At 34.7% G+C, this 18,474-nt stretch overlaps 1 protein-coding gene across 1 annotated transcript in view; it reads left to right on the top strand.

Annotated features, from left to right (window-relative positions):
- Positions 1-13,416, top strand: part of LOC120055299 (M1-specific T cell receptor alpha chain-like) — a 45,888-nt gene extending 32,472 nt beyond the window's left edge. The window contains exons 3-6 of the mRNA XM_039003175.1: positions 12,167-12,346; positions 12,498-12,542; positions 12,669-12,776; positions 12,969-13,416. Of these exons, the coding sequence (XP_038859103.1) occupies positions 12,167-12,346; positions 12,498-12,542; positions 12,669-12,775 (332 nt within the window). The 3' untranslated portion in view covers position 12,776; positions 12,969-13,416. The remainder of the gene's footprint in view (positions 1-12,166; positions 12,347-12,497; positions 12,543-12,668; positions 12,777-12,968) is intronic.
- Positions 13,417-18,474: the final 5,058 nt, after the last annotated feature.

The following is an 18,474-nucleotide window of genomic DNA, read 5'->3' as shown; positions in this document are numbered from 1 at the left end:
CAAGATTAACTAGTCTTTTTTCAAAAAGGTTAATGTAATGTGGGTTCTAGTTGTGTGACTGATGGCCTAAAAATCATCTTTGGATCAGGCACAAAATTAATAGTTGACTCAAGTAAGTTCAATTATTTCAATATTAATGTAGTGTTTGAGAAATGGAACAAAGTTGACTGACAATTCACATACAAATGCACAAACTAAACATTGTCACATATTTTAGCTGCCAATTTATAATATGTGCCAAAAACAGATATTAATACTGTATCTCATATATCCATAACCTCACTAACTACTCATATGTAGCATCTGGTAATCTTCACTGTAAAAACTGCATTGCTTCAACGTAAAAACAGAAGTTATCTGGCTGTCTAAATGTTTAAGTTGTCAATTCTGAGAACCAAGTTAAGTTGACAAAACTAGGTCATAAAGTACTAGTGACATTATAATATACAAGTTCATCCAACTTAACATTAAGTCAAGTTCAACTAGCTAAAACATTTACAGTGATAGTTTTTGCTCAGCCTGTTTTTAGTGTGTGAATGCTGGAGGAGGAAAGATCATCTTTGGCAGTGGAACATCACTGTTAGTAGAAACAAGTAAGAAACTTTAGTGGATGTGGCTTTGATTTGAAAGACTTACAGTAGGATTGCGTAAGACAACTGAAGCATTAAATAGGCAATTACAAGTTGAGTGTCATTTGAAATTCCTAATCATGTATTTGCTTAGATAACAAACACTGTGTGACTGTTGGGGTCAGAGTTGTGTTTGGGCAGGGAACAAAGTTGACGGTCAATCCAAGTAAGTGCATAAACCAGATAGTGATGTGGATTATCATAAACGTATTGCATTTTATGAATGACTGTCAGTATTTGCTCAAGAAAATAAGCTATCAATTATCAATAACTCCATTAAGAGTAGTCTCGCTCCATGGTGACTCTGGTCTCTGTTATTGTTTTTGTTGAACTATTTTTAGAGTGGGTAAGCTCATCTTTGGGAGTGGAACATGACTATTTGTAGAGACAAGTAAGACATCAAAACTAGGCTTTGGTATTAGGATTAATTGATTTACTAGCTTGATCGCATTGACCGTAGTGCAACTGTAGATTGCGGAAATCAACATTCTGTTGAATGTCATAATACATGTCTGGTGCCAACAATTGCTGAGACACCAGACATGTACTTTAATCAAGAGTGAGCAAAGTCATCAAATAAGTTTGTTTAAAAAATCCATAAAAAAATGACTGCGTTATCTTACATTTAAAACATTGATGCGTGTACCAACCCCAAACATAGTGAAACAGTGTTTCTGTTATGCCATATGTTACTGTGTGAAGGATGGAACTCGAGGGTTGAACTTTGGAACTGGAACAACACTGTCAATACAATCTAGTAAGGAGACAAATGTCATGTATTTCAAATTTATGGAAATGTTTATTTAGAAGAAACACTGGTTCGAAGTCCATGTACATCTATATTTAGTGGAATTTGACATTTTCCTTGAAATAGGAATCGAATACAACCATGCGTCCCAAATCTATGTCCAACTCAAAAATGTTGATTCTGTGACAAGTCATGTGTCGTTAACTGATTACTAAATTGGGGAAGATGGTTATTGGTCAGGCTTGTTGTATTGTGTGACTGCGTCTGGATTCCAGAAAGTCCTCTTTGGATCTGGAACTAAACTGGTCATTGAGACAAGTGAGTGCTTCTAGCTGATTATACACATAATATATTTGATATGCTTTGTCTTGTCAAAAATATCACCAATTATAGTATCCCACTAGTAACATGTATGTTTTATATGTTTAAAGTCTAGACACCCAAAGATGGATCAATGTACTCTTAATTGGACAATATTCCAACCAAACTACTATAAATAGTAAGTCACTAATCCTTGTGATACATTTAGTTTAAATTACATAATAACTTGAACCAGTAATTGCTTGGAGATGCAACATTGTGTGACTTATGAAGCCAACAAATGTATAATTTGATTTGGCACAAAGATTACGGTTTATTCCAGTAAGTATTCCAAATAGAATCAACTGAACATCAAAAGATATACAAAAATGGAATGTAAAAATGCACAGTGTCAGTGGTTTTTTGATTGGCCATACTTACTGTGTGAATGATGGAACATGGAAGCTGATCTTTGGAGGTGGAACACAACTAAATGTAGAATCTAGTAAGACTATCTTTCACCTCTTTCGCAAAGAGGCTGTTGATTCTTAAAAGCCATGTTCGTTACGTAAACATTTAGGATAATAGTATTTACATATGGTTGATGTAAATGTCTTCATAGACACTCTAGAAAGCATGCAATCTCAAAATCTTCTAAAGGAGATATATGATCAGGGGAAAGTAAGAATCAAAACAATCAACACTCAATTCGTTGCTCTCTAAAGCGAAACAAAGAATGATATCTGTTAAGAAATAAAACTTTTCATTTAATATGTTTAAAAAAATAGTCAAACAAAATAGAATAGTCATCTGAACTATCACACAATTATAACCTGGAGTAGGTTGTGGAGTACGTTATTGTTGAGTACTAATACAATGTGTGAATGCTAACAACCGGAAAGTCATATTTGGAGCAGGAACTAAATTGATAATTGAAACAAGTGAGTATTTTTTCTAATAATATGAATTTGTCAGCAACAACAAACCTTTTGTTGGTTCATTTGTTGTGATGCAGCTGGCATGTAAACTTTCAAATTATGTGAACAATGGATGGAACAAAATCTACTTTGGTGCGGGCATAAAGGTTATTATTCAGCCAGGTTGTAATTGACAAACAAAATAGGATAGTGATCTGATATTTTTACCCACTGTCCAAGCAAATTTAGTATAATACTTTTAGTAACTATTTATCTGGAAATTATTCTATAGATGCATTTATTGATGTTCGATAAACTATTATACAATTATAACCTGGAGTAAACTGTGGAGTAAGTTATTGTTGAATACTAATTCAATGTGTGAATGTTAATAACTGGAAAGTAATATTTGGAGCAGGAACTAAATTGATAATTGAATCAAGTGAGTATTTTTCAAATAAGTATAATTTGACAGCAGCTACAAACAATTTGTTGGTTTATTTGTTATGATGCATTTGGTTTTCACATTTTCAAATTATGTGAATGATAGATGGAACAAAGTCTACTTTGGGCTGGGAACTTGTTCAGCCAGGTTAAAATTGTATGACATTTATCAGAAATAAATGAAGCAGTGAGACTATTGACAATCTTGATAAAATATATATGGAAAATAAATCCTACTGTAGGCCTATGATCAAATGGTTAGTCAAATCATGTCAACAGCTAAGGTTTTTGTCATGAGGCCATTGCCTGTGTGAATACTGGAAATAAGATCATATTTGGATTCGGAACCCAACTAATTATACAAGCAAGTAAGTTGATGAAAAAGTATGCAAATTTACTTGTTTCAAACATTTTATAAGGTTCAATAAATTGTGATTTAGTATTTTCACATGAACTGTTTCTCTTAATGAATGCATTAGGTTAAAATGATAGGGAAAATAGAGATCTCCAAATTATAAGAAAAATACATGCTAAAATGACAAAGTAAAACATATAATGGAATTAGCCTTTTTGTCTTTGAGTATGAACACAAATATTCATTACTACTTTTAAGTGTAAAACATTGCTTACTAAGTTAGTGAACCACCTCATACAGCATTTCTACATGTTTGAGAATGTGTTTTTATGGGAAACATTATCCCATTGGTGTTGTTAAGGAAGGTTTATGCAATGGGGCAAAGTGTTGTGTGAATTCTGGATATGGCAAAATAACATTTGGGAGTGGCACAAAATTGATAATAGATTCAAGTAAGTTAATTTAATTGACTAGAAATACTATTTTATATTTCAAGATGCGATATTTCAATAAAGGCAGTTCCTTATTGTGGGATAACTGTGTTACTCTTACTATGCAATTATAAAGTAATCACTAAATTACTATTTAACAACATGTTAATGATATTCTGTTACTAGTGCAATTACATTGCTACTACAGAAGTGTTACCAAATCCAGTTGAAAAAACTATTAGAAGATTAATCATAACTATTGATCGAATGAGGTGATTATTTCTAGTTCACATCTCTAAACTACTAGATTATTAAATCATCTGTTTTCAGTTTGGAATTTCCATTAAACAGCTATCATTGTTGGGTTGTTTTTGCAACCAGAGATATCATTGTGTGAATAACAACTTAAACAAAATAACATTCGGATCTGGAACAAAAGTTGTTGTCTTGTCAAGTAAGTGCAATATCAACATAGCAATAAGTAATACTAGTTACTGTATATTTGTACTGTCTAAACCCATTCATGTTTGATATTATATCACTAGATATCAGTAGACTACACACTGTACAGCATTGTAAGCAACATCTGTATATATCAATGAACAATTTAACTATTCATGTAGACCTCCAACCATGAACCAATACGCATCAGACCCAAATCAATATTATCATGTTCCTGATAGTTATACCTTGAAGTCACAGAGAAAGTATACATGAAAAGTATACATGAAATGTATACATGAAAAGTATACATGAAGTCTGACAGAATAGATCTAAAGTTGTTTTGACAAATACTAACGCTAAATCTCTCTGAACTTTGCAAATACTATAATACAATTATTATATTAATATTAGTGTAATTCGCTAATTTTCGTCTGTAGAACATATCTTATAAGTAGATCTTTAAAATATCAAGTTGCAGTTAAGTATTTAAGTTTTGCAACCTGACATATCATTGTGTGAATACCAACAATATCAAAATCATATTTGGATTTGGTACAAAACTTGTTGTGCTGTCAAGTAAGTGTATATTAAAATAAGTATAGCATTTTAAGTAATAAACCTTAATATGTTTAGTTTTATATGACATTTCATCAGACTACAGTGTCGTTATCAATAGATTTAAACATTTAAATAAATATCGTCGTTTTGCAATCGCACCACTTCAAAATATTATACTTTTTTAGATACAAAACTATTTTATATGTTAAATCTTTGAAAATCTCTTTATTACATTTTACTACAGTTTTCTTTGATGAAGCTAGATAAAGAAACATACGCCTTGCATTAAATAGGCAATTGCAAAGGGTGGATGATAAAATTATATCTGAGAAACCAGTTGATAGTTTAGTGTCATTTAAAATATATACTATATTCACCAATCCTGACAGTCTAAAATCCTAATCATGTATTTGCTTAGATATCAAACACTGTGTGACTGTCGGAGTCAACAGAGTTGTGTTTGGGCAGGGAACAAAGTTGACCGTCAATTCAAGTAAGTGCATAAACAAGATAGTGGTGTAGATCATCATAAATGTATTGCGTTTTAAGAATGGTTGTCAGTATCAATTACACCATTAAGAGTGGTCACTCCATGGTGACTCTGGTCTCTCTGTGATCGTTTTTGTTGAGCCTGTTGTTAGTGTGTGAATGATGGAGTGGGAAAGTTCATCTTTGGGAGTGGAACATCACTATCTGTAGAGACAAGTAAGAAACATTGTGGGGTTCAGATTTGTTGATTTACTCGGTTGATCTCAAGTTTTGAAAAATAATTATACTGTAGCTCAATCAATCAACAATATTTTAATTGTCAACCTTCTAAACAAATATTGGACGTAGACTGAAGTGATTCAATGTCTAATTGGTTTAACCCAGAGACTTCGTTTTTATATACCTAACTTTACTGAAGCAATTGAAGCTTTATTACAGTATGCATTTTTGGTTCAGGCCCAAGCATTGTGGGACTGACTCTGGACTGAGGAAGGTCATTTTTGGAAAAGGAATTCAATTGATCATTGAAATCAGTGAGTAATTCCTGACCATCTGTTAATCACAGATGACGTAATACTTCAGGGTGATGATTTATGGCAGTGTTAAATGAACTCAATGTGTTTGAAGGGAAATTATCAATGATACAAATTAGTTTGATTTAAAAACAGTATCCCACATGACAAACGTTTCTTAAAGTTAGACATGGATGAGTGGTCCCAACCCCTTTAGTGAATCAGTGTTTCTGTTATGTCATATGTTACTGTGTGAATGATGGGACGGGAAGACTGATCTTTGGAAGGGGAACCGCTCTGTCAATACAATCTAGTAAGGAACTAAATTTCACTCACCATTTCACATTTCGGAAAATTGGAATCAAATACAACCATTGTTTCCAAATCAATGTCCAAGTCAAAGATTTTGATTCTGTGGAAAGTCACACTAAATTGGGGGAGATGGTTATATTTACCTCGTCTTGTCAAAAATAATAATAAATAATATCCCACTAGTATAACACATGTTGATAGCATTTGCATCCACTCAAAAAAAGGAAGAAATATTTGAAAATAATCCAACCAAACAACTATTATTTTGTACTATAATTTGTAAATCACTAATGTGAACTCATTTGTAGTACATTTTGTTTAAATTAGAAAATACACTAACTTGGGGCAGTAATTGTTAAGAGATGCAACACAGTGTGACTTATGGAGGCAACAAACTTATATTTGGACTTGGCACAAAGATGACAGTTTATTCCAGTAAGTATTAAAAATATATATAAGTACATTCAAAAATGCATTCAAAAAGGCTTGTTTGTTACAAAAACATTCAACATTATTTAGATATGGTTACTGTAAATGTCCTCATAGACACTCTATAAAACAGGCAGTCTTTCAAATCAAAACAATGAACACTTAATTCCTTGTTTTCTAATGTAATACGGTGGATGAGGTCTGTTAAGAAATTATTTCTTGAATTAATATTTCTAAACAAATTGACAAACAAAATAGGATAGTGATCAAATATATTTACTCTACCGTCCAAACACATTTTTAAAATACATTTAGTACCCATTTACATGGACATTATTCTGTAGATGCATTTATGGATGTTCTATAAGCCATCACACAATTCCAACCTGGAGTAGGTTGTGGAGTACGTTATTGTTGAGTACTAATACAATGTGTGAATGCTAACAACCGGAAAGTCATATTTGGAGCAGGAACTAAATTGATAATTGAAATAAGTGAGTATTATATATATTGATTTCACAGCAGCAACAAACCTTTATTGGGTTTACTTGTTAAGATGCATTGGGTATTCACATTTTCAAATTATGGATGAATGATGGATGGAACAAAATCTACTTTCGGCAGGACACACAATTTATTTTTCAGCCAGGTTAAAATGTAATTACTCTTATCAGAAATAAGTGAAGCGGTGAGAGTTTTGACAATCTTGCCAAAATTGATATGGAAAATAAATCTTATTGTAGGCCTATAATCAAATGGTCAGTCAAATCATGTTAACAGGTAGGGTTCTTGTAATGAGGCCATTGGCTGTGTGAATACTGGATATAAGATAACATTTGGAGTTGGAACCCAACTAATTATACAAGCAAGTAAGTTGATGAATAACTCAAAAAAAGTTAGTTACACTTGACAGGTTTAAAACTTCAATTGTATGTTAGGACCAAGCCTTTACATATTTTAGTATGAACACAAATCTTCAATACTACTTCAAAGTGTTAAATATTGCTTAACAATTTTGTGAACTACCTCGTACATTTGTGAACTACCTCGTACATTTTGAGAATGTGAGAACCCATGTTTTCATGGGGAAAGTTATCCCATTGATGTTGTTAAGGAAGGTTTTGCAATGGGGCAAAATATTGGATATGGCATAATAACCTTTGTCAGTGTCACAAAATTGATAATAGAACAAAACTTGCTGTCTGGAACAAAACTTGTCTTTTCAAGTAAGTACTATATCTACATAATAGTAAGTAATACTAGATCCGTTTGTACTGTATTGTTTTATCAGATTCATATTTGATAGTATATAACTAGATATCAGTACACTACACACATCATTGTTACCAACACATTTCTATAACTGAATCTATTGCAATTCAACTATTCATGTTGGCCACCTACCATTCACCAATACATTTCAGACCCAAATCAATGTTATCATGTTGCTGATAATGAAATGTGAAATCTCTTTTAAAATTGCTAATTCTAATTATGACATAATGATATATTAATATACTTTTAATTATACAATGTTCTTCTCTAGAGCATATCTAATAAGTAGATCTTCAAAACATTAGATTTCTAATAAATTCTTTGCCGGGCTTTTTGGGGTCAGGTTTTTATAACCTGACCTATCATTGTGTGAATAACAACAACTTCAAAACCATATTTGGATCTGGAACAAAAGTTGTTGTCCTGTCACGTAAGTGTTTATTAAAATAAGTATTACATTTGCAATAATATAACTTTACATGTTTTGTTATGACAGTGTCATTGTCAAAAGATTTAAGCTCGCAAATAGATATTCTCGATCTCAATCGCAACACTTAAAAATATTATTATTTTTATAACTATTTTATACGTAAAATCTGTGAAAATCTCTATATTCTATTTCTACTACAGTTTTCATTTGATGTAGTTAGCTAAATAAATGGTTATTGCTCACAGTTAATGCACTGTGTTAGTGGAACAGGAATCAATAAACTTCATTTTTGGAGCAGGAATAAAGATCAGTATATACTATATTTGAAACATCCTATGTAAAGCCTTAATTTTAGGTGATTTTACTGGCCCAGTATTATTACAAATGGCAATCAAAGTACTCCTTGCTTAGAATTCCAAAGTTTTGTATTTCCAATATCAGAGGAACAAGTTGTAGTTCACTGAAATTGTATAATGAGATCATGGTACATGACTTGAATGTTCATTCAAATCTCCCATTAAACCAATGCATGATTAACACAATATCCTATGTATGTGCTTGTATCTATAAGTTAATGATGCAGTCCCTAATGGTCATTTAGTTGTAGTGTAGGAACTTGGTTGACTAGCCAGCTACCACCATTTTGCCAATATCAGGCTGTCCATGTTGTTAAAAAAGAAGAAGATTATATCAGTTAATGTTTGAAATCGCTTATAGATAGGTAAAGGCCCAGTGCAGTCAAAAACGAGATTTTTCTAGGTTTTATATATCTTTCCACACTATGAGGTTGGAATAATACTGTGAAATTGTGAAAATTATGATAATGCCCTTTTAGTGTAAGAGCTGTTTGAAAAGACCGCCTGAAATTCCAGCCTGTTTTGGTGGGATGGAGTTTTGGCCTGATTGGTGACATCACCAGGCGGTAAATTAGTTAAAAGACCAATAAGAAAGAAAGTTCCAAACCTCTCCACCAATAACAGACAGTTTTCAGTTTTCCCCTCCCGACTCAGAACACTCCCAGATTTCTTTTTCTTTTTGACCACTTTAACATTCTTAACACAAATCTTCAATACTACTTCAAAGTGTTAAATATTGCTTAACAATTTTGTGAACTACCTCGTACATTTGTGAACTACCTCGTACATTTTGAGAATGTGAGAACCCATGTTTTCATGGGGAAAGTTATCCCATTGATGTTGTTAAGGAAGGTTTTGCAATGGGGCAAAATATTGGATATGGCATAATAACCTTTGTCAGTGTCACAAAATTGATAATAGAACAAAACTTGCTGTCTGGAACAAAACTTGTATTTTCAAGTAAGTACTATATCTACATAGTAGTAAGTAATACTAGATCCGTTTGTACTGTATTGTTTTACCAGATTCATTCACATGTTAGAGGGAGGTTTATGTAATGGGGAAAAGTGTTGTGTGAATTCTGGATATGACAAAGTAACCTTTGGGACCGGAACAAAATTAATAATTGATTCAAGTAAGTCCATTTACTAGTAATACTTTACTATTATTCGGTATTTCAAGATTTGGTATTTCAATAAAGGCAGTAACTTGTTGTGGGGTAAACAAAATATTGTTGGGTTGTTTCTGCAATCGGACATATCATTGTGTGAATAACAACTTCAACAAAATCATTTTTGGACGTGGAACAAAATGTGTTGTTCTGTCGAGTAAGTGCAATATCTTCATAGTATTATGTAATACTATTTACATTTGTACTACATTGTTTAAACAATTCATATTTGATATTTTATCAGAGACTATACACTATACAACATTGTAAGCAACACATTTCTATAACTCCATTAACAATTCAGCTATTCATGTAGGCCGCTTATCATTAACCAACATGCATCTGACTCAAATGAATTGTATCATGTTATTGATAGCCAATTAAGGATGTGTGAAACTATACATGAAGTCTGAGCAGATCTAAACTTATTTTGACAGATACTAAATCAGTAATGTGAGAACCTCAGTCTTGAAATGCTAAATCTCTGAACTTTGCAAATTCTAAGAGGAAACTGTACATACAATCTTAAGTAAAATCTAGTTGTTTGTTTTTGTAATGAGGCCAATGTCTGTGTGACAAGTGGATTCAAAATATCATTTGGAAATGGCATCCAACTAATTGTGCATTCAAGTAAGTTTATAATGTGTCTACGATAGTAGTAGCAGCAATAAATATTATAGAAAATATATCTTAAAAATGATGTATTGGTAACTTGGTAACATTTTACATTTTACATTTAACTTGCTACTATATCTGTGAAGTAGGGCTGTAGTATCTATAATGATTATTGGTAGACATTTACACCTCATCGTTATTATAAGAATTACAATACATATAATTACAAAACACACCATTTTAACAAATTGGTTTCACCTTCCATACTTTTATGTTTTTGTATGAGAATAAGTTATTGTGTGAATGAGTATCAGAAGATCACATTTGGTTCAGGAACCAACATTTTCATTATGACAAGTACGTTTAAAATGCCAGATCTTATCCAATTTGTAAGCTATTAGTTTTGAGTAAAAAGTATTTCAAAATCTCAAAGTAATCTGAAAATGGTGTAACAGTAGATTACAGTACAGTACTTCAGAGAAACATTATAAACATATTGCACACTGGCTAAAATGACACATTGTCAATTGCAATCTTGCCAAAAAAATAGCCATTACTTGAAATACTAAACTACCTCATATGTACATTCAGTGAATTGAACATATTTACATATAATTTAGAATTGATCAAAAATTGAAAGTATATATTCATCTTTATTTAAATTATGCTACAGATTTAATTTGATGTAGCTAGCTAACGATAAATGGTATTGCTCACAGCTAATGCACTGTGAGTGACTGGAACAGGAATCAATAAACTTGTTTTTGGAACTGCGGTAAAGATCACTATTGAGGCCAGTAAGTACTACATTTGAAACATCCTATGTAAAATCTTACTCTTACGTGATTTAAATGATTCAGTATTATTACAAACAAAGTATTCCTGCTTAGATCACCAAAGGTTTGTAATGTCTGTCTGAATCCTAATTTGAAATCATGGGGCATGACTTGAATTTTCAGTAAAATCTCCCATTAAATCAATGCATGATTAGTTCAATATCCTAACTTTTGTTCGTGCATCTATAAGTTAAGATGCAGCCCCTAGTGGTTATATAGGAACAGATAAAGTGTAAAAACCGGAGATAGCTACCTTGAATGCCACTTCATAAAGAAACCTTACAACTAGGCCAGGAGTTAAAGACATAAACCTGACACTGACCTTGTTAAGGGTGTACAGTATATGTTTGATATAATTGATGTTCGGGGTATATAATTCGCCAACATGATTTGGTTATTTTCCCGTAAGAAATCTGTTACAGAAACGAAAACAGGTTTTGTGGGTAGGTCCATGTCTGTGACAATCTTTGGGTAAGGGATTACACTTTTTCTTTAAAAAAATCAAATGAAAATGATAATGTAGCGTACATTAGAACAGCCAATGTGACAGCTAGCTTGATAACGGTCTCATTATGGAGTGTAACTACAGGTAGTTCAATGAAATGCGGAATCAGCATATTCACAGCATAAGGCTAAAGTAGTTATTCTAAACATTCTTGCAAATGAGAAATAATGGTTTTGAGTTGTAGAATCGGAACTTGGTTGACTAGCCAACTACCATCATTTTGCCAATATCAGTTGTATTTGTATTTGTATCAGTTCATTTTTTAAATGCTCAGACATAGTTAACCGATGTAACATCATTCTTTATTTGACATGCTTTGCATTGTCATGATGCCACTATTTTGAATCCAACCAAGGTCTTAGAAATGGCGGCCCAAGTTCTAAATACATGTTTATTTTTATGTTTTACAGGAGAGAAACATGAGCCATCCTACTACAGATTGAACTCAAGCAATACCACAGCTTGCCTGGCTACAGATTTCAGCGCACACGATGCTAATACGCACTCGGAATTCAACAAGACAGAGGCCACCAGAGTGAATGGGGACAGCTACTACAGCCAGGTTGCCCTCGCAGAAAATTGCCCGGAAGGTACTTTCAGATGTTTCAAATCACAGCATATTACCGTATTTATGTGCACTCATTGTGAACATCACTTGTGTAGATTAATATGACGATTCTAAATGTTGCCACTAACCATACTGTATGATATACTTAACTATTTATTTTCTCTATTTGCCAGGAGGTGGTTCAGAGAAATGTGAAGCAAACTGGTATTTTGACACAGGTACATATCAGAGCATTTACTCTCTCATTTGTGATATGATCAAACGTCTAAAAAAAAACATCACCCTATTTGGCACTTGTTGCTTATAATATAAGATATTGATCAATATGGCATTTCCATTTCTAGATGCAAAGATCAACTTCCTATCCCTGACCATTCTGGGCCTGAGAATTCTGTTCCTGAAGACCATCGTTTTCAACGTGCTGATGACTCTTCGACTGTGGATGAGTTAGAGTGAGTTTCTCTTTATAACTCAATCTGCATGGCATAACATGGTTTAGTGATTGAATATTTTCATGGAAAGGTATATTGTGAACAAGACAATGCCTTGTTTTCCAAGACTGATATTTAGCATGACTCTTACCTCTGAGCATGTGTATGTGTATATCATGCACTAATTTGTTTGTTTTATTTATATATTTTCAGAAGATGTCCATCAGTCCCTCAAAGACAACACAATAAATCCTTCCCAGAAGAACTACTGAATTGACTTGTAATTACATTCTAACTGTAGGAAGTAGATTGCACTCATTGGAATCTCTTGATTGTCTGGAATGTCAAATACATCACTATCCTCCCAGACAGACATTGGTTCAAATTAAGAATCCAACATTGATTTGCAGAAAATATGTCTGTTGAAAGATTTGTAAACATGTTCTTCAAGTCATAAATAAGATGTATTATAATTTGCTTATCTGTATATATATTTTTTTTCTCCAACTGTTGTGACTTGTGATAGTACATCAAAATGTTTTTGATTATGCTCTCTCTTTGCTTGAAATATCATGAACCTCAATTTGTATTATTCTTTAGAGTAAAAATATATAGCTAAATGTAACAGAAATATATAAGAAATTGTTCCTTTTTGTATGTTGATATAAAAAACAATCTTTGTAAAGTGTTTTGTTTTGATGAAAATATTAATTCAATAAATACATTATATGGAGTTATTTGTTTTGCCTAAAGTTTGTAATGTATATTCAAAGTTGATTACATTTTTAGTTCATATAGCTACTGTATTAGTTTTCACAAAAATCCTCCAAGTCATTTCCTTCATGCCTTCATTCCTTCATGAGTATACCTCATAATTCCCATTAATCAGGCAACACATGTCTGAATGTTTTAGAGACACACCTAATGTAATGTTCATTAATAAGCTATTATAAATGCTTTATAAATACGCTTTTATTGCTTACAACATGTTACTCTCGTATAGATGTTTATAAATGCAAGAATACCCATTTATTAACAGCACGTACACCACATTAATATTGACACATTTGTATATAATAAACAAGTTATATTACAATTATAGGATTATAATAACATTTTGATATTTTTTTGAATCAAGTGGTTTTATTTTTGAATTTGTAGACGAAGAACTAAACCCCATGTTGATTTGATCATTATATGTGTCAGGTTTTCCAGGGTATACCAGCAAAGGCAGTATGAATGAAAAGTTAAACACATTGCTGGCAGCTGCCTTTGCTCAGCCTGTAAGCTTAATAAATATATCCACAACCCACATCCACACCACCTGTTCTTTCCATTTAAATAAAACACGTACATTTCCTTTGTTTTGTTTTACATTGTCAAATCACATTTCAATTTATTAGTCACATGCGCTAAATGCAACAGGTGTAGACCTTACAGTGAAATGCTTACTTACTAGCCCCTAAATAACAATGCAGTTAAAAAAATACGGATAAGAATAAGAAATAAAAGTAACAAGTAATTAAAGAACAGCAGTAAAATAACAATAGCAAGACTATATACAGGGGGGTACCGGTACAGAGTCAATGTGCGGGGGCACCGGTTAGTTGAGGTAATATGTACATGTAGGTAGAGTTATTAAAGTGACTATGCATAGATGATAACAGAGAGTAGCAGCGGTGTAAAAGAGGGGGGGTCAATGCAAATAGTCTGGGTAGCCATTTGATTAGATGTTCAGGAGTCTTATGGCTTGGGGGTAGAAGCTGTTTAGGAGCCTCTTGGACCTAGACTTGGTGCTCCAGTACTGCTTGCCGTGCGGTAGCAGAGAGAACAGTCTATGACTAGGCTGGTTGGAGTTTTTGCCAATTTTTAGGGCCTTCCTCTGACACCGCCTGGAATAGAGGTCCTGGATGGCAGGAAGCTTGGCCCCAGTGATGTACTGGGCCATTCGCACTACCCTTTGTAGTGCCTTGCGGTCGGAGGCCGAGTAGTTGCCATACCAGGCAGTGATGCAACCAGTCAGGATGTTCTCGATAGTACAGCTGTAGAACCTTTTGAGGATCTGAGGACCCATGCCAAATCTTTTCCGTCTCCTGAGGGGGAATAGGTTTTGTCGTGCCCTCTTCACGACTGTCTTGGTGTGCTTGGACCATGTTAGTTTGTTGGTGATGTGGACAACTTGAAGCTCTCAACCTGCTCCACTGCAGCCCCGTCAATGAGAATGGGGGCGTGCTCGGTCTTCTTTTTCCTGTAGTCCACAATCATCTCACGTTGAGGGAGAGGTTGTTGTCCTGGCACCACACGGCCAGGTCTCTGACCTCCTCTATATAGGCTGTCTAGTAGTTGTCGGTGATCAGGCCTACCACTGTTGTGTCAACGGCAAACTTAATGATCGTGTTGGAGTCGTGCCTGGCCGTGCAGTCATGAGTGAACAGGGAGTACAGGAGGAGACTGAGCACGCACCCCCGAGAGTCCCCTGTGTTGAGGATCAGTGTGGCGGGTGTGTTGTTACCTACCCTTGCCCCCTGGGGGCGGCCAGTCAGGAAGTCCAGGATCCAGTTGCAGAGGGAGGTGTTTAGTCCCAGGGTCCTTAGCTTATTGATGAGCTTTGAGGGCACTATGGTGTTGAACGCTGAGCTGTAGTCAATGAATAGCATTCTCACATACAGTTGAAGTCAGAAGTTTACATACACCTTAGCCAAATACATTTAAACTCAGTTTTCACAATTCCTGACACTTAATCCTAGTAAAAATTCCCTGTCTTAGGTCAGTTAGGATCACCACTTTATTTGAAGAATGTGAAATGTCAGAATAATAGTAGAGAGAATGATTTATGTCAGCTTTTATTTCTTTCATCACATTCCCAGTGGGTCAGAAATTTACATACACTCAATTAGTATTTGGTAGCATTTCCTTTAAATTGTTTAACTTGGGTCAAACATTTCGGGTAGCCTTCCACAAGCTTCCCACAATAAGTTGGGTAAATTTTGGCCCAATCCTCCTGACTGCTGGTGTAACTGAGTCAGGTTTGTTGGCCTCCTTGCTCGCACACACTTTTTCCAGTTCTGCCCACAAATGTTCTATATGATTGAGGTCAGGGCTTTGTGATGGCCACTCCAATACCTTGACTTTGTTGTCCTTAAGCCATTTTGCCACAACTTTGGAAGTATGCTTGGGGCAATTGTCCATTTCGAAGACCCATTTGTGACCAAGCTTTAACTTCCTGACTGATGTCTTGAGATGTTGCTTTAATATATCCACATAATTTTCCTTTCTCATGATGCCATCTATTTTGTGAAGTGCACCAGTCCCTCCTGCAGCAAAGCACCCGTACAACATGATGCTGCCACCCCCGTGCTTCATGGTTGGGATGGTGTTCTTCGGCTTGCAAGCGTCCCCCTTTTTCCTCCAAACATAACGATGGTCATTATGGCCAAACAGTTCTATTTTTGTTTCATCAGACCAGAGGACATTTATCCAAAAAGTACGATCTTTGTCCCCATGTGCAGTTGCAAACCGTAGTCTGGCTTTTTTATGGTGGTTTTGGAGCAGTGGCTTCTTCCTTGCTGAGAGGCCTTTCAGGTTATGTCGATATAGGACTCGTTTTACTGTGGATATAGATACTTTTGTACCTGTTTTCTCCAGCATCTTCACAAGGTCCTTTGCTGTTGTTCTGGGATTGATTTGCACTTTTCGCACCAAAGTACGTTAATCTCTAGAAGACAGAATGCGTCTCCCTCCTGAGCGGTACGACGGCTGCGTGGTCCCATGGTGTTTATACTTGCATACTATTGTTTGTACAGATGAACGCGGTACCTTCAGGCATTTTGAAATTGCTCCCAAGGATGAACCAGACTTGTGGAGGTCCACAATTCTTTTCCCGAGGTCTTGGCTGATTTCATTTGATTTTCCCATGATGTCAAGCAGAGAGGCACTGAGTTTGAAGGTAGGCCTTGAAATACATCCACAGGTACACCTCCAATTGACTCAAATGATGTCAATTAGCCGATCAGAAGCTTCTAAAGCCATGACATAATTTTCAGGAATTTTCCGAGCTATTTAAAGGCACAGTCAACTTAGTGTATGTAAACTTCTGACCCACTGGAATTGTGAAATAATCTGTCTGTAAATAATTGGTGAAAAAATGACTGGTGTCATGCACAAAGTAGATGTCCTAACTGACTTGCCAAAACTATAGTTTGTTTTAACAAGACATTTGTGGAGTGGTTGAAAAACAAGTTTTAATGACTCCAACATAAGTGAATGTAAACTTCCGACTTCAACTGTAGGTGTTCCTTTTGTCCAGGTGGGAAAGGGCAGTGTGGAGTGCAATAGAGATGATTAACCCGATAGTACACGGCAACATTTGAGTCTGTGTATTTAACTAATATGAGGACATTTACTAGTCTCTAGACTGTTTGTATTTGTATATATTATGGATCCCCATTGGCAGCAACTGCTCTTCCTGGGGTCCAGCAAAATTAAGACAGTTATATACAATAAAAAAAACAGATTTCACAGCACATTAAGTATGTGCCCTCATGCCACTACTACCACATATCTACAACACAAAATCCATTTGTACGTGTCTTCATAGTGCGTATGTTATCATATTTTTGTGTATGTGTTCCATAAGGTGTATTTGTATCTGTTTTTTTAAATCAGAGTTTCTGCTTGCATGAGTTACTTGATGTGGACTATAATTCCATGTATTCATGGCTTTATATTGTACAGTACTGTGCACCTCCCATAGTCTGTTCTGGACTGGAAAACAGCTTCTATCTCAAGGCCATCAGACTGTTAAACAGCCACCACTAACATTGAGTGGCTGCTGCCAACATACTGACTCAACTCCAGCCACTTTAATAATGGAGAAATTGATGTAAAAATGTATCACTAGCCACTTTAAACAATGCCACTTAATATAATGTTTACATACCCTACATTACTCATCTCATATGTATATACTGTACTCTATACCATCTACTGCATCTTGCCATCTTTACATTTAAGTCATTTAATTGATTTGCACTTTTCGCACCAAAGTACGTTAATCTCTAGAAGACAGAATGCGTCTCCCTCCTGAGCGGTACGACGGCTGCGTGGTCCCATGGTGTTTATACTTGCATACTATTGTTTGTACAGATGAACGCGGTACCTTCAGGCATTTTGAAATTGCTCCCAAGGATGAACCAGACTTGTGGAGGTCCACAATTCTTTTCCCGAGGTCTTGGCTGATTTCATTTGATTTTCCCATGATGTCAAGCAGAGAGGCACTGAGTTTGAAGGTAGGCCTTGAAATACATCCACAGGTACACCTCCAATTGACTCAAATGATGTCAATTAGCCGATCAGAAGCTTCTAAAGCCATGACATAATTTTCAGGAATTTTCCGAGCTATTTAAAGGCACAGTCAACTTAGTGTATGTAAACTTCTGACCCACTGGAATTGTGAAATAATCTGTCTGTAAATAATTGGTGAAAAAATGACTGGTGTCATGCACAAAGTAGATGTCCTAACTGACTTGCCAAAACTATAGTTTGTTTTAACAAGACATTTGTGGAGTGGTTGAAAAACAAGTTTTAATGACTCCAACATAAGTGAATGTAAACTTCCGACTTCAACTGTAGGTGTTCCTTTTGTCCAGGTGGGAAAGGGCAGTGTGGAGTGCAATAGAGATGATTAACCCGATAGTACACGGCAACATTTGAGTCTGTG

The sequence above is a fragment of the Salvelinus namaycush genome, chromosome 11 (genome assembly GCF_016432855.1).
Source record: "Salvelinus namaycush isolate Seneca chromosome 11, SaNama_1.0, whole genome shotgun sequence".
In the NCBI taxonomy this organism is placed as follows: Eukaryota; Metazoa; Chordata; class Actinopteri; order Salmoniformes; family Salmonidae; genus Salvelinus; species Salvelinus namaycush.
This window is presented reverse-complemented; position numbering and strand designations above follow the sequence as displayed.